The sequence below is a fragment of the Anser anser genome, assembly GCF_964211835.1.
Source record: "Anser anser genome assembly, chromosome: 2".
In the NCBI taxonomy this organism is placed as follows: Eukaryota; Metazoa; Chordata; class Aves; order Anseriformes; family Anatidae; genus Anser; species Anser anser.
In genome coordinates this window covers 109,327,357-109,343,277 of record NC_139721.1, presented here as the reverse complement: position 1 = coordinate 109,343,277, position 15,921 = coordinate 109,327,357, and the positions used below count along the sequence as shown (strand labels likewise).

The 15,921-nt window shown below is 40.7% G+C and overlaps 2 protein-coding genes across 3 annotated transcripts in view; one reads left to right on the top strand and one right to left on the bottom strand.

Annotated features, from left to right (window-relative positions):
* JARID2 (jumonji and AT-rich interaction domain containing 2) overlaps positions 1–12,866 on the top strand; it is a 211,172-nt gene extending 198,306 nt beyond the window's left edge. The window contains exons 13-17 of the mRNA XM_083827018.1: positions 1–103; positions 5,467–5,597; positions 7,647–7,830; positions 9,404–9,511; positions 10,952–12,866. Of these exons, the coding sequence (XP_083683144.1) occupies positions 1–103; positions 5,467–5,597; positions 7,647–7,830; positions 9,404–9,511; positions 10,952–11,128 (703 nt within the window). The 3' untranslated portion in view covers positions 11,129–12,866. The remainder of the gene's footprint in view (positions 104–5,466; positions 5,598–7,646; positions 7,831–9,403; positions 9,512–10,951) is intronic.
* Positions 12,867–13,569: 703 nt separating this feature from the next.
* The window catches only part of DTNBP1 (dystrobrevin binding protein 1), a 73,075-nt gene continuing 70,723 nt past the window's right edge, over positions 13,570–15,921 (bottom strand). For both annotated transcript variants that reach the window (XM_083826852.1, XM_083826853.1), the window contains one exon: positions 13,570–14,468. In XM_083826852.1, coding sequence (XP_083682978.1) covers positions 14,221–14,468 — 248 coding nt within the window. In that variant the 3' untranslated portion in view covers positions 13,570–14,220. The remainder of the gene's footprint in view (positions 14,469–15,921) is intronic.

The following is a 15,921-nucleotide window of genomic DNA, read 5'->3' as shown; positions in this document are numbered from 1 at the left end:
TCCTGGATCCTTTGTGTCTAAAGTGTGTTGTGGCTATAGTGTTTCTGAAACAGTGCACTTTGCTACCACCCAGTGGACAAGTATGGGTTTTAAAACAGCCAAGGTAAGTTGAGAAAAGGAGTTAAAATGGATTCACCACCCCGACATCTAAAACAAGAGAAAAGAGCAAAACAGACATTCCAGGATTGATAGTATTGTGAGACCAGTACAACTATGTTTATTTTTGTGGAATATTACATTAAAAAAAAAAAGAAAGAAAAAAATATGCAAGGCATATGATGATACAGTGTTTTCAGAAAAGCAATTAAGTTAATAATTGATAACTAAAAACTTCTGTATATTTGAAAAATTCAGAAGATTATTATGCCTGCAGACCAGTTTGCAAGGAAGCTTTTCAAAAATCCCTTCAGAGCTACTGATAATATATTGTATTACATTTACTACATTTTTTAGGCGATGTTTTCTAGAACCATTAGAATCTCAGGTGCAAGTATCTGAATAACTGTGCTTGTTAGCTTTTATGGTAGGCAGAGTCAGTTAACACTCACAGCTGTATTGCTTGTCTTTCTCTGCCCCTTCATTCAGGAAAAGCTGTTGATCAGGGCAATTTCAATTTTAATCAACTTGAAAGTTCTTAGGTTCACTGACCAGCCCGTCTTATACTAAGCTGTAAATAAAACTTCCAATCCCCTTTTCACACAACTAACTGAGGTAGACTGTCTGCAGAAACAGCTGAATTGCCCAGTCCTGATTTTGGCTACATTTCTTTGTTCTAAGACAAACAATATATTTGACTAATTGTGTGTCTGACCTCCTCAAATACACTATGGGTTACAGATGCTATTTTGGTAGTGTTTTCTAGCTAAGCCAATAGTAAATTATCGTTTACAGCTTCACACCAAGTGGTTAGTAAGTAATTAAATATAATATGTCCACACCTAGGTTTTGGTTCTTTAGGGTTAATGGAATTCTTCCAGTCTGGTTATACTAACTGTATAATAACTTAGTTTGAAATAAAAGGTTATTTTATTACAGATTTATTTTGGGGGAAGGTGGGAATTGTATATGTGCGTAGGTAAGGAATAAGAATACTGAACTGACCTTTTGTGTCTGAAGGTACACTACTATATTAACACCATATGCTGTATTTATTGTTCTACTGAACACTTGTTTGATATTGTGAAAATGCGACTCTTGTAAGAGACAGAAAATCACTATGCAGCAATTAAAAAGCTCTTCCTGGTGCCTCAGATTCTGAAGAACAGTTTCTTTTGATTAACTTTTAAAAACTTTGCACTGGGTAAATATAACCTGACTGAAAATCCAGCGTATCCTAATCTATAATGACCTGCCTTGGAAATTGAAGTTACAAACTCTGACAAACTTTATAAGAACCACAGATATATGTTTATATAAAATAACTCTGGAAACACCTACTACACTGTTTTTTTTGTCTTTCTTTTCCTCCTTTTCTTTCCTCAAACTCTCCTATATTCTTAACTCTCTTAACTTTTGGAAATTCTTCCTTGTTTCCTTCACTTTGTCAAGGCACGTTGCAATTTTCTAAGGCTGACTGGGATTGGGCTTTTCAAAGATTGTGAAAAGTTCTGTGTATAATGAGCAAGTTTCCCCTTTTGGACTGTTAATGAACTTTCTGAAAAACAACTGTATCTTACTGTCTTTCAGTTCTGGACAGCAATATTGACAGTTTTTGGCTGTTTGATATATTAACTTTGCTTTCCCTCTGTGATACTGTGACTTGATTTTTATAGTGACACTCTTTATATTACTAAACAATGTTGTTTTATTTCATGTATTGAATGATCACCGAATCTTCTTTAATATATGCAAAAAATGAAATTCTGCATCTGAAGTTGCATTGATTCCAGTTCATAAGGAGTTTGGGATAAATGTTGGGATAAAGGGAGTTTGTATAAAGCCTTGTGTAAAGGGACAGACAGGTTTCAGCTGAGCTGTAAAGCAGGTTGCTGACTTTGGAAAAGCATCCTAAATGCCTTGGGAATTTTTAGACTAAGGAGAAGGCTTACAGGTATGGAAGAGTTTGTGTCTTCAGTGGCAAAGGGGAAACTCCAAATAAGGCACTGGGCAGAGTCAGTAAAATTCATTATGGAAAACAAAAAATGGGACTAAATATATGCACGCTGGTCTGGAGGCTTGGAAGTTGGAACATCTGGTTTTAGAGGAGGGCTTTGGTAGCACAGGGCCTACCAGAAATTCGGTGGGAAGAAGGGACTCAGCAGGTATGGTAAAACAAGAGGAAAGAATTACCTAGGAAAGATGGAGCTAGTCATTGTGTTGGAGCAGCACGGCTGTTACATGAAAGAGCTTACAGTCAGATCAGTTGGGTTTAGTACAGCCACAACTGGATTAATCCCTGTGCACTGATCTTCTAGACCAGACTAGGAAAAGCGTAGTACTAGCACCATGTTCCTGACTGCCCAACCAAGATGCTGGCAGAGGCTTTATGTGTATCGTCCCAAAGTTTTACTTTGGGTTAAGAATGTGCTTTTAAGACACCATGCAATTATCACTCCTTGGCTCCTATCATGGAGCTGTCTTAGCCTGAGCAGACTGGGTTGCTTTCAGATGAAGCTAAATGGGAAGAGGCAGTCCAGAAATGCACTTCATGTCCTCCAGACCAGGCTAGACTTCTTGAAAGTAAAGTCTTCAGCTTTACACACACACACATCCTCTAGGTGTTTGGGTCCTCAGCACTGACTTTTTCACTCTACACATCTGCTCTTCCTGCCTCACGATACTTGATAACACAGACATCATCTGTGTCATACTAAAGGTTGTGAGAGAAACTCCCCTGTCCCCCCACTAAACTTGGCATGGCTAACCACCAGAAGAAAGGAGTCTATCTGAAATAAGACTGAAATCCCCTTCATGTCCAAAAGGTGAAAATACAAATAAAACCACTCCCTTCCCACCTGAAACTCTAGCAAGATGAATGCAAACACAGACTAACGCAGGCCAAAAAGAGATTCTGAAGAACAACTTGCTAAAGGCAAGAAGAACAAAAAATGTATAAAAGAACGAGAATGGGGGCAATCAAAAATGGCTTTTGTAGAGAGATCGTGTCCTCCAGGCCTCGAAACTTCTTGCAGGATGTATGGACAAAAAAGATCCAGTTGTCGGAGTGTGCTAGTATTTCTGAAAGACTTCTGGTGAAGTTCCTCAGCCGGGGCCCTTAAAGAAACTAACCTGCCATGGCCTGAGGGGGAAGGTTCGTGCACAGAAAAACAACGGGTATGAAGACAAGCAGAGGATGGAAACACATGGACAGTTTTTATCACGGAGGGAGGTCTCTTACTGTGTTCCTAAGGAAGACCAGTATGGTTCAATGTATCCACAACTAACCTAGAAAAGGAAGTGTGTAGCAAAACTAATCTTTTATATTGAGGGTATTTATGTTACTGGTAGCAAAAATTAAAGCTATGAGGTGTTACAGAGAGAGATCATGATGCTGAATGGTCTGAATGAGAAAATAGTAGATGAAATTCAATGTTGAGAAATTTTAAATGACTCACATGGGAGTAAGAAAAATCCTAATTTGGCAGATATGGTGAAAGGCTCCAAAAGAGCTCCTGCTGCTGAGGAAGGAGGTTTTCAGCTTCCTGTGGAACTGTCAGCAAAGTGCTCCAGAGAGGTTTTTCTTTTTTAAAAAATTGAATCTTAGGAATACCAGGGGCAGAACAGAAAAGGGAGCAGAAACATTGGTGTATTGGTATGCCCAGGACTTGAATACTTGCACAATTCTGAATCCCTAATTGCAAAAAGATAGTGGAACTAGAAAAATTACAGTGGAGGTTGATGAATAAAGGTTTGAATTATCCTCTGTGTTAACTATAAGAGCCTGGAAAATTGATGAGCAAGAGAAGTATATGAGAGTAAGACCAGCTACAAAGTGGCAGGAAGATGATAATTATGATGTGAATGTTCAGTGTCTCTCATAGCATTAAAAATGTCATTAGAGAAATGATTAGGCAGCAGGTCAAAGCCAAACAAAAGTCTGTTTTAAAATACTTATCTGTGTATTTCAGTACTGTATGTCAGAGAAGATTGCACATGGATTCAGAAATTCAGATCAATGCACAGCCCCAGTGGGTTGTGTTACACACAGCACACGTTTCTGGCTTCGGGCCCTGGGCTGCCAGCCAGCAGCTGTGCACCGTGGCGATATGTCCGCTCTTGTGGAGTTTTTCTCAAGCCTACTGTGGCCTTCGCATGGCTGTTCTTATGCAGCCTCGGACAATACATGAACCAAATCCAATGGGCAACAAAACTCATGCAGCTCCCAAAAGTGCAGCTGTTCCAGCCCGCAGCTGGCTCTAGTACAGAGAACACACTTGTAAGGGACGCTTTTCTTACCTGTGAACACCTTTTGAACACTTTTCAGTCAGCAAAGGGTATTATCTTTAAAAGCATAGGCAGAGGAGTCCAGTCAGAGGCAAAACTGAGCAGAATTGAAACTCCCTCTTTTGCCCATTGCCTCCTTTCCCTGACATCAGCCTGTTCAGCTGGTGGTTGTCTTTATTCCTAACCACCTGTTACATCTGTGGTATAAGACGAAACAACAGCCCTGAGCCTCCAGCAGGTCAGAACAGATCTGACTGGATAGCTGAGAGTAGGCATCGTGTATTACTGAGCTTCAGTGATTGGGTTGCTTCTCTTGGCCTCCACAGGAAAAATGCATTTTTAGGGAGGGGATTTAGAAGTGCTGTTGGTTCCTCCACTTCGGTGAACTGCACACTGATGTAAACCCAGGCATCCTTTTTTCGTTTTTCTCATTTTCCTGGCATCTCTACTATTATTGGCTTTTCCAGTGGTGAAATGTGTTTTTTTGTTTTCTGAAAAAAGGGTACCTGAAATGTGGTGGCACGGGAGTACTCTGTTTCATTCTGTCCGTACATGCAGATCTTATTCTCTGCATTAAATTTCACAGTGACGCGTGTTAGGACATACACACCGATTTCTTAGTATAAATGCTATCAAGCACTGCAGATACTTACTGACTTAGTAAGAAAACAAAGCATTAGATATAGTGGGCACTAGGATATTCTCTGAGGAAGCAGGTCATTGTGACTGTCTGGTAGCACGTGTTTGGTTGTTAGAGCTTTCTGTGGCATTGGTTCACCTAAAGCACGTGCAGAAAGTCTTCTTTCGTAGTCCTTGCAACAGAAAGAAGAGGCCCAATTCAACAAAGCATTTAGATACCTAACTTTCCACTGAAAGGTCTAATTTATGATTAGCATTTATTTCAGTGTGAAGTCTGGTGCTGGATGTAAGTTAGGAACCTAAGTATTTTGGTTAATTTAGACTAAAGAAGGCTTTTAGAAAGGCTGTTTTAGAAGGCTACTTTTTGCTGCATTGAATTCATCCTAGGTAACTTTTTTTACTTTCAAATTTGCTGAAGAAATAATTTGGAACTTTCTTTTCCAGGAAATGAAGAGACGACGTATAGCCAAACCATTTTCAATGGAAAAGTTGCTTTATCAGATTGCAACAGCAGAAGCAAAAAAGGAAAATGGACCGACTCTGAGTACGATATCATCACTTCTTGGAGAGCTCAGGTAACGAATTGGGGGCCTGCTGTGCCTATTTTGTTTTCATTGACAGACTCCCGAGGTGGATAATGTAAGTAACCATTTCAGACACGTATCTTGCACGTACTTAACCAAGCGAAAGCCCAGCAAATCTGTTTGAAGACAGCCACATGTGGAAGAAGCAATTTCCTCGGCTGATGTGAGGGTGCCCGTGGTTAGGATGTCTTACGCTAAGAATTCCATACTTCTGGCACCATCAAAGAACTGAAGTACAGGTTGGCTTGGGTTTTTCTTTCGTTGGTTCTTGATGCTGAGAGTCGAGACTTCCTGATGTGTTACGTGAGCTACTTGGTGCCAGGCGGTTAGATGACGCTTAGCTTTTAACCTCTTGGCATCAGCAGCCGCTGTCAATCCATGCCAGCAGTGTGGGTTTCGCAGCAGGAACCCTTGTCTTTAGCATCAAGATTGTTACAGTTGTAATGTTGTGTGTATAAGGAAAGATGTTTTTTTCTTCAACCACTGGTTAAGTGAGCAGCTTGTGCATGGGTGCTCATGCATCTTGCATTAGCATTTGAACGTTTTTAACAACAAAAGCTTCACACTCCTTTTTCTTTCCACAGTGATTAAGGAAACATATTTAGGGTTTCTCTAAAGATAGGTAAAAAAAAGAAAATATAATGTTGCCTGGCTTCCTGTGTAATGTTCTTCTCTTTTGTTCCCTACCATGTAGTTGCTACCTATCTTTCAAGTTTGTGACAACTGGTACTCGAGATGTCAAGAAAGTTTTGATGAATGGAATCTACAAACTGTATTTAATTAACTAGCATGTTCATTTGGAAAGTTTCCAGTGACATATTGAAGGGGAATACAGCCCATGTGTTGTTTTAGTGTTCAGAAAGAAATACAAAGAGGTGTGCTGACTCCCCCTTCCAGGTGTGCTGACTGCTTTACCTGCAGCTGGTTCCCCTGCAGGAATAATCACTTCCATGCGCATTTTTTTTCCTTGAAGAGGAAAAGGCTGCAAGTGCGAAAGGTGAAACAGAAATGTTGGTGCTTGCTGTAAGAAATCACATCGACCTCTATCAGAGTGGTTCTCAAACTTGTTCTTATACTGAGGTTGGAATTCTCTGGAGAATCTCAGTCCTTCCCATGGCTGCTTATGTAAAACAAAATCCCAAACCAACCTGAAAAAAACAACCAAAGCGGAACAATGCACCATGTATTTTTTCTTTGTTTTGTTTTGCTTGTATGTTGTATCTTTCGCTGCCTCCTTTCCTGACCTGCCTCAGTTGCTCAGTTTCCCCAGGCCATTTGCTTACCATGGCTCTCCACCCCTCTTCAGCTGTGTCTGGTGGTGAGATTTTTTTATTCTCCCCTTCTGCTCAGCTCACTCCACACTCGCTGTCTTCTTCCCAGCTGCATCCCGACCTGCTCTCCCGCTATGCTGTGTAATTCAGCACAGGAAGCACTGGCCACCTTGCAGACACAGCGGGTGAAGGCCGGCTAGAGGGCTTTGTTGTTATTCTTAGTTGACATCTCCTCCTTTTTCCCTTGGGTGTACAGCAAGATCTTCGTCTTTTGGCACAGCCATCCGCCCTGGTACCCCTTCCCTGCCTGAAGCACCTCAGGGCAGCAGGTCCTTGGTTCATCTCTGCCTCCTGATGAAGGTGGCTGTGTTACTCCTGACAGCATCGGCTCCTCCTCCTCAAGGTGGCTTTTGGCAACTTCAGGGAAGGCAGTCACGTTAGCCACATCTCCCAGCTCTCCACATGCCCCACCGACCTCGAGGAAGCACTCGGCAGTCCCCAGTTCTTTGTGGAGCAGTTTGAGAACCACTGGCTTGATACAGCGGTCGCTGTTAAAAGCCTGAGCTGACTTTTGCAATAAGGCAGCATTTCTGTGGTGCTGGCTGTCTCTCTCACCACGCATAGGGAATGGCACCAAACTCCAATAACGCCCAGGGCTTTGCTGCGTGCAGTTAAGATTTCAGTGATGATCGTGGTAAAAGGGTGATTATACTTGGCTGTGTGGTGTTATGAGGAAATCCCAGTTTCTAATTGCATCCAATATTCACAGGGACACGGAGCTGAGGCAGCGGCGGCAGCTTTATGAGGCAGGTCTCCACTCTTCAGCACGCTATGGCAGCCACGACAGCAGCAGCACGGGGGTGGATGGAAAGAAAAAGCCTCGAAAGTGGTTGCAGTTAGAAACGTCAGAGAGAAGATGTCAGATTTGTCAGCACTTGTGCTATCTTTCCATGGTAAGTAAAATCCTCAGCCGCTGCTGGGGTACCGCGCCCCCTGTTCTGTTTGTAACGCACTGTAATAGACTGTAAGTGTTTGAGAGAAGATGCACGACTTACAGGGTTACCTCATGCACTTCGCACAGGCTGCAGAGATGTTGATGTGTGTCAGAATACTTATCGCCTTAGGCAGTGGTGACAGAGGACAACAGTTAGTGCCAGCTGGCTTCCCCCCCCCCCGTAAGGAAGGGTTGAAGGAGCCACCTGAGCCGCTCTTGGACACCCACCGGCACGTCTGCATTGCACTAAGAGGGTAACAAAAATACCTGCAGGCTGCCCACAGCAGTAAGTCGTGGCAGAACGCTTCTCAGGATGAGCCGGGAACTCAAATGTATGCCCTGAGTCTCAGGCATGCAGGTACAGCCCGTGCTGCTCTAGTTTCCCTGCAAGGCAAATTGCAGGGTAGATGTGTCCTCGCTGTCAAGCTAAGATGCTGCTTGACAACCTGTCCACTGGAAAATAGGAGGTCATGCCTGTGAACTTTCTCTGTTTGTAGAAGTACCTGCCTATTGGCTTCCAAAGGTGTGCCAACCACTGTGGTAACACCTTTAGGTTTTTAGCTTTATACAGAACAACCAGAAATGCAGCAGCTTCATTAAATACACAGAAAGCCCCTCCCACAATCTTATGCATCACCTCATGGCAAGATCAAATACTTAAATAAACATGATACAGTGTGTGTCCATATTCAGCCCTTTTTTTCCTGTCATCATCTTTTTTTTTCTCTTTCCATTAGAGATGTTAATTTTTTGATGGAAATGCGATGTTACTGTTGAATGATGCAATGTAGCTGTCCCTCCCTATGACAGAATACACTGTTTAGCCATGTCTTTAAACCACTGAGCAGCTAAGACATGTTTAAGCAGCACTACCTTGAACTAACTTCAAAATGAGTTTAAAAAAAATCGAACCAACCAAAAACTCCAATTCTGGTCAGTTTGCTGTGGAGATGATGAAGTTGTGTATGTGTAAAAAAGGGAATGACTTTACCTTGTCATTCTTAACAGCAGTAAGAGACAACAAGTCAACTTCTTTGTCAAATTCCAAGCTGAATTTGTTTGTTTGGCAGCTAGCCAGCTGAGTAAATGTGACCTCTGCTGAATGAGATGTAGCTAGGGAATCCTGTGGCTAAGCTTCTGATTTTATTCTTATTCAAGGCAGCATTTAAAGTAATGGGAAACTGCTGCTTTTGAGAAATGTTTAGGGTACATATTAGATACAAGTAAACCTTTATACATGTAACATTATTTAGAGTCATCCTTCGTTACTACTGGTGTTTTTTTTTTTTTTTTTTAAATTAGTATGTATTGGTCAGCATTAGCACTCAAAAAGGAATATATACTTTCTTCCTAGTTCATTCTGGATCATTGCACAGTGTATGTGCATCTTGTTTACTCCTCCCTTCACTAATTTATAGTGAGGTACAGGTACAGTAAATCACATACTACAATGGGAAATATTGTGTGCGTAACACAACTACAATTTGGAGCTTACTACATATCCCTCCCTCTCCCCCTTCCTCTTTTGATAGGTTGTACAGGAGAATGAAAATGTTGTCTTCTGCTTGGAGTGTGCCCTGCGGCATGTGGAAAAACAGAAGTCTTGTCGGGGACTGAAAATGATGTACCGTTACGATGAGGTCTGTACAATTGTAGCTTTGTGGTGCTGGTTGCCTTTGTACTGAAAACCTAGGACTAGAGTTAGCTCTTTGTCATACCAAGGGCTCAGGAGACTGCTTTGTGATGATCTCAGTAGCAGAGAGGGAAACATGATTACAAAGATGAAACCAGAAGTATCAGTAGGTGGTAGAGATCAGAGATGCCATTTAGTGCTTCGGGGTGCTGTAAAACATGAGGCTATGCTTTGTTCAGTTAATTTATGGTCATTTCCGTGCTATATGATAACTTCTGTCTGTTGGTAGCTGAAAATACACTCTTGACTTACAAGAGGTCCAACCTGAACCTTCTAAAGTGATCTTGTAGAGTACTTCTAGATGAGAGTTCCAGTAATGGCTTGGAGTAAAGCACAAATGAACTCAAACTGACAATGTAGGACTGTGCCTGGGTTCTGGGCAAACAAAATCAGCTCTTTAAGATCAGTGCTGGTACAAGCTGCTCATAGACAGATGTCTCAGCAGTTTCTGATGTATGTGCACGGGGGTCCAGAAAAAAACAGAAGGTCAGAGTGAGTCTGGGAAAGAGCGTGCCACTGTGGCTTGCTTTGATTTTAATTGTAGGCTCTGTAACACTGAAGAGTTTCAGGAAGCTTCTCAGAAATCTAAATGTATTTCTTTTATTCTTGAGATTGTTTAGTCTCTTATATCCTGTGTTTTCAATGGAATTGCTAACTGTTGAGGTTTTCAAAGCCGGTCTTCATCAGAATCACATACACTAATAATTTTTGCTAGGTTTTATAATTACGAAGGTATTTTGGGCTGCATTGGAAAAGAAAAAATCTCTAATTGAATACTGCATGTTTATTACTTTTTTTCAAATGAAAAAACTGTCAGAAAGTTTCTGCACTTCTGAAAGATGCTAAATGCATGCCTGGTGGTTTTTACATGATTTTTTTGAGGGCTGTGCATGGGGGGGGAGAGAGAGAGCCTGCATGTCAAATGCCATATGTTAAAGCTGTTTTTTAACTGTTGGCTATACTTAATTAGGAGTCTGCTTCAACCTTGCACAAAACTAACTTCCCAAAATTCCTACCAGGATGGGAAAGACAATTCAGATAAATTGCCACCCTCCCCCAAACTTCATCAAATCACTGAATATAATGAGATCAGGAGTGGCGATGTAGCCAAGATGCTCGGATGGGCTGGTCAGGGACTGCTCTTTCTTACCACAGTGCCACGAACCCACAGCCCTTTCTCCTGCGCGGTACCCGTTGTAGTTCTGTAGTAGCTGATTACTGTCTTTAAGGGTAGAGTGGGGAAATTTCAGTAAGTAGATTTTTTTTTTTTTTGGTCTTGCTTGGGTGCTTTCAGTCAAAAAGGCAGAACTACCTATATGTCAATTAGAAGTGCCTGGATAAAGAAAAAATGCTGATTTGTGTTCTGTTTTTCCCACTTTCTGAACAGGAACAAATAATCAGTCTAGTCAATCAAATCTGTGGAAAAGTATCTGGTAAAAATGGCAGCATTGAGAACTGTATCAGCAAGCCTACACCAAAAAGAGGACCTCGTAAGAGAGCGACAGTTGACGTGCCATCATCTAGGCTTTCATCCTCCAGTTCATCCAAAAGTGCTTCAAGTTAATCCTGAAGATGCCAACACTCTCATTTTGTCAATTTATATATATTTTTTGTAATTATTATACCATAGTTTGGAGTACTTGCTGTAGAATACAAGCTGTCTTTGCACTAGCTCTAAAGAAGATTTTCTTCTGGTTTTAGAGAACTAATTTTGTTTTAGCATTAAACTGTTGAATTTTTTTTTTTTTGTACTTAGAATAGATAGATACAGCAGTCTGATTTTTTTAAACTGCCGTATGTTCACTGTTTTAAAACCGGCAAGGGGCTGATAAAATATTAATTTGTATTGTCCCTATGGCTGAAAAAATAAAAAGCCTTTTTGGTAACTGTGAAAAAAGGCTTTTAACCCATTTTTTGAATAGGTTAAAGTTTGATGTGTTTTATAATTTGTTCTCCAGTCATGTGAGCAGATTTTTCTAGAGAGAAAAGGGATAGGAGACAAAAACTTGAAAGAAATTGCTTTACTTTGGCTGTCTTTTATTCTGTCACAGCAAGATGAGTTTTGTAATTTTTTAAATTGGAGAATACACACTTTCTTTGGGAGGTTTTGGCAGCTGAAGATGGACTTTGTTTCCTAACTGTAGGCAAAAGGAGGAGATTTGGAGTATGTTCTCTTTTACCAGCACATCACTATGCATCTGTTTTGAGGGGGAAAAAATAAAAATTAAAAAAAAAAAAAGGAAAAAAAAAAGACTGCCTGCCTTGAGGAGTCATGTGAGGGAAAACTGTGCCTGATTTCATTAGGAAATCCATTCTGTTATTTTTTGGTGCTGTTGGCTACTTTATCAAAAACCCTTCAATAGCATCCTTTAAAAAAAAAAAAAAAGAAAAAAAGTGATTGAAGCCATAAGTGCTTCTTTTGTCATAGACGTGCAATCTTTCTAACATTCCATTTCCATTCCACTGCTGTTTTTCACACCTTTACACAGTCGAGCATTAATTTTTGTTTTGAATTTGTTTCATTATATGATCACATTTAGAGCCACTAGCAGGTCTGCATATTTCTTTTGAATGTGAAAATGCATTTGCTTTCATCTTGTCTATTTTTTCTCTTCATGTTGTAACAAAAAAAAAAAAAATCACACCTTTTGTACATATGCCTGTAAATTTTTTTAAATACTTGAGCCTTTTCTTGGGGTGGGGGGAGGGATGGCGAAGAGACAAGATGAAGAAAAGCCTTACGTTTCACTTTCTTCATCGGTTGGATTGGATGCTTACAGGGTTTTTCTTGTAACATTTATAAGTGCTGCTTACATCACTGAACAACAACAAAAAATAATAATGGAGTAGCTGTTGCCCTTTTCTGGTTGTGTGTACAGTATGTGTGGAATAAAAAAGGGAAAATGTTTTCACAAACTGTTTTGTTTCGTAATTGAATTCAACAATACCGTAGCTACCCATATTGCACTGAGCTTGCCAGTGGTGACTGTCAGGAAAGTCCTATAATACAATTTGTTGGTTGTTGTTGCAGAAGACTGAACTGTTTTGGAATATTTAACAATAACATAAACAGAGTCAAGTGTTTTCAAATGTGGTTGTCTGGTTTTTATGGCCTTGCTGTGTACTTTTTCCCTCTTGACAGTAAACTTCTGACTATGGCTTACAGTTTGACATTTAATTTATTAGCGCTGCTCTGCTCTCTTTCCTTGTACGGAAAGACTTCATGTTGTTTATTGCCAGTTTTTTGTTTACTTTCCAGGTTTGTACTACGAGGTTTAATAAAAAAACAAAACTTTTTTGGACACTTTGTCTGTCTTCTGGAAAGTGAGTGAGTAAAGTAAGCTCCTTCAAGAAAGATTTCTTTCAACAAATGCTGGTTAAATACTAAGTAAGTATCTGATCATAGGTAGCAAGCTTCTAGCTTGCACATCTTAAAGGTGAGGAAACACTTTGTCAGATACTAGGAGATGCAGTGAGTCCTTAAGGAAACTGGGCACATCCCAGCTGGCTAGCAGCAGGAGATACCTCAATCCCAACCATTAATTTGTCAGGAAAAGGCCTTGGAAGAGATCTGTGTCACAGCTCATCCTTTTACTTACGCTGCTTCTGATTACATTCCTTTTCTCAGTGCATGAAGAGCAGGAGTCAGGAAACTTCTCAAAGGAGAGCAGATCCCTGCAGAGTGTGAGACTTGACAAGAAACAGGTGTTAGACAGGTTCAGACCTCCATTTCAGAGAGAAAATGACTGCAGAAAAAAATGAGGGCAGTAAGATGATGACTATAGGTCCTAAATTTTGTAAAATATATTCACTTAATTTATAATTTATTCAGCTTCATTTCCCTTAAGTTGCTGGCTTGCATCAGTGTAGTCAAACAGATGTTACCATGGAAAAGTAAATTACACTGGTGCTCAGTATAAATAACCACTTTTTCTGATTGCTGAATTAGTCTCCTCTGTTCACTGTGATGAAGAAAATATTTGGGTAATCAAGTAAAAGACATGGTTGGGATAGAAATACTTTATTTTATCTCAGAAGAGGAGTAAGCTTATACAATGCTACGGTATCTGCTCCACAAGGAGTAAAACATTTCAGTATGCATCTCTCCTCCTTTGATATCTTTTTTTTTTTTCCTTAACACCTATGATTAATAAGTTGGTCCTGAATAAGAGGTGTGAAAGAGTAAGTACTGCTGCTTTAGTAGACAAAGGCAGTAGGCAGACAGTAGGTAGTAAAGAGTAGAAAATAGCTTTTCATTTTGGTTTGGATCCTAAATCTTCAGTTGCAGCAGCTGAAAACATGCAAGGAACAATTTGGGTTCAGTAATATACAACAAATCTAAGTATTTCCCATCAGCCATTTAAAGGTTAGTGGTCATAGTAACTTTTATCTTTCCCCTTTAATTCTTTTATACATGGTATATACAAAAGTTTTACTGCCCCCGAGCCCCAAGACTACTGTTAAAGTGTGTGTGCTTTAGGCATTTTTTTTTTTTAAAAACCAACCTCCACATGACTGGCAATTTTGTAAAAAGGCTGTATTACTAGTAAAAAGATCTGGCTGTTACGATTGGTTAGCAAATTGTTACACAGGCAAGCTCCTCATTCATTTGTTCATTCATTCCAAAGTCATTCTTAAAGGATATGGTTTTAAGCTTCAAATAGTTTGAGAGTCACTTTCATCACTAACATCTGAAGCACCCTTTCTTTCAGTTACAGCAGCAAGAGCAGTGTCCACTTGAACTTCTTCTTCATCGGACTGAATAACTGGAGACTCCCCTTCACTGGCTTCTTGGCTGGCAGAATCAGTACAGGTTGACGACAGCGACGACAGTTTCTGTCGTAACTCAGACTGGCTCGGAACCTGAAGACTGATCTCATTCACATAGGTGTTGGAGTCGGGCCCTTACAATCGGAAAAACAACACAACAACAACAATCACGCTCTGGCTCTGAACCGAGAAGTCAGCACATTAACTCAACTCAAAGCTGGTTTATGAGTGCGTTTAAGCTCCTTTGCTTCTTTCAGTGCGTTTGCGAGATGCCATAAAGAATCTCCCAAAACACAAAGCTGCCTTTGGGCTTTTCTGACACTGTTCTCAAGTATAAGTCACAGTTGGTTTTAATATGGTTCTGGTGGTGTGCATGTCTCTAACTCACTCTAGTATTGCTAATACTTAAGTTATTTGATCTCAAGACTGCAGGAGCGTTACGTCCTCTCACAGTTAAGAGGTATAGCTGATGCCCTGTTTGCCAAGACTACTTACTCATCCTCCTAACTCTGACTCGTAAAGTCCATCCAGACTTCAGCACGTGCTGAGAATCAGCACTAACAGGAAAATCCTCCACAAAACTCCACCAACTACCCATCCAACAGGATGACACAAAAAACCCGGAGTGGAAAATAAACAAAAAACCCACAACCAAAGCCACAAATAACCTGGAAGACAGACAATAAAAGCAATCTCCAGATTTGACTGAAAATGAAGATGCAGAAGCAAAACAGAACCTTGCACTACAGCATGGCAGAATTCCTTTCATAAAGCTGTAGTATAGCTCAAATAACTGGTAATGGGATTTTAGGACTATGCTTCCTCTATATCCTACGCAAAAAGACTTTTTCTAAGCAAATTCAATGTAATGGTGTTCGCTTAGTTCAAGAGTTCAGATTTCAAAGTTACTTATATCTCCTCTTCTCTGGCCACTTCTGGCAGTAAATAAGGAAAAATGGGGAAGCACCTAAACTCTCTTTATATCTGATCTACCATTTAAAGCCCTTTTTTGTCTTACCTGCTATGCCTAGAAACTGTTAGAACACCCAACTTCAGCACTGAGTAACCTTAGTGAGAAAATACTTCCAAAAACCCTGTGGGATTATTTAATCACAGAATCATCTAGGTTGGAAGAGACCTCCAAGATCACCTAGTCCAACTTCTGACCTAACACTAACAAGTCCTCCACTAAACCATATCACTAAGCTCTACATCTAAACGTCTCTTAAAGACCTCCAGGGATGGTGACTCAACCACTTCCCTGAGCAGCCCATTCCAATGCCTAACAACCCTTTCGGTAAAGAAGTTTTTCCTAATATCCAACCTAAACCTCCCCTGGCACAACTTTAGCCCATTCCCCCTTGTCCTGTCACCAGGCACGTGGAAGAATAGACCAACCCCCACCTCACCTCCTTTAAGGTATCTGTAGAGTGCGATAAGGTCGCCCCTGAGCCTCCTCTTCTCCAGGCTGAACAACCCCAGCTCCCTCAGCCGCTCCTCGTAAGACTTGTTCTCCAGACCCCTCACCAGCTTCGTTGCCCTTCTCTGGACTCGCTCGAGCACGTCCATGTCCTTCTTGTAGCGAGG